We start from the raw sequence: 530 nt of genomic DNA, 5'->3' as shown, positions 1-530 counted from the left end.
GGGGTGTTTAGACAGGGAATAGTGCGTCCTTTATTAAAAAAAAAAAAAAAAAAAGAGAGCAAGAGAGACAGTAAATTATGGAATATACAAGAAAGTCCTTGAGCTACAGGAGAGGCTGAGAGAAAGAGGAGAAGAAAAATCCATATTGGGCTTGATGAGGTCAAGTATGTTTCTTCAACATTTGCCATAATTATCTGGCAAATACCTGGCAATAATGGTGTCATTAAACAGAGCTGTGGGAACTTAGAGAAAACACTTCATTTCCTCCCTCCTCCCCCACAGACACTGCAAATGAGTTCATGCTGGATTTAATCTTCCAGGCCTGATCTGCTGGTGTCACCACACAAATGCAAGCTTGATGGCAATGAATAATCTCCACATATCTGGCATTGTGATTAAATGAAGCATGAGGATAGGCTTCTGTGCCTGCATACAGCAGAAGTAAATGAGGCCATTCTGCAGAGAACTCCTCTGCACGTGTCCCTCATAAGGACTTTGATACCCTGAATTGTCACAATGGCAGCTTTCAG

At 41.7% G+C, this 530-nt stretch overlaps 1 protein-coding gene across 3 annotated transcripts in view; it reads left to right on the top strand.

The window, feature by feature from the left end:
• The window catches only part of LOC103771340 (dystrobrevin alpha), a 79,368-nt gene extending 79,249 nt beyond the window's left edge, over nucleotides 1-119 (top strand). For all 3 annotated transcript variants that reach the window (XM_008938633.1, XM_008938632.1, XM_008938631.1), the window contains one exon: nucleotides 110-119. In XM_008938633.1, coding sequence (XP_008936881.1) covers nucleotides 110-119 — 10 coding nt within the window. The remainder of the gene's footprint in view (nucleotides 1-109) is intronic.
• Nucleotides 120-530: the final 411 nt, after the last annotated feature.

This window comes from Merops nubicus, unplaced genomic scaffold, assembly GCF_000691845.1.
Source record: "Merops nubicus isolate BGI_N331 unplaced genomic scaffold, ASM69184v1 scaffold1844, whole genome shotgun sequence".
In the NCBI taxonomy this organism is placed as follows: Eukaryota; Metazoa; Chordata; class Aves; order Coraciiformes; family Meropidae; genus Merops; species Merops nubicus.
Note: the sequence above shows the minus strand (reverse complement) of the source record. Positions and strands in the feature narration are given on the sequence as shown.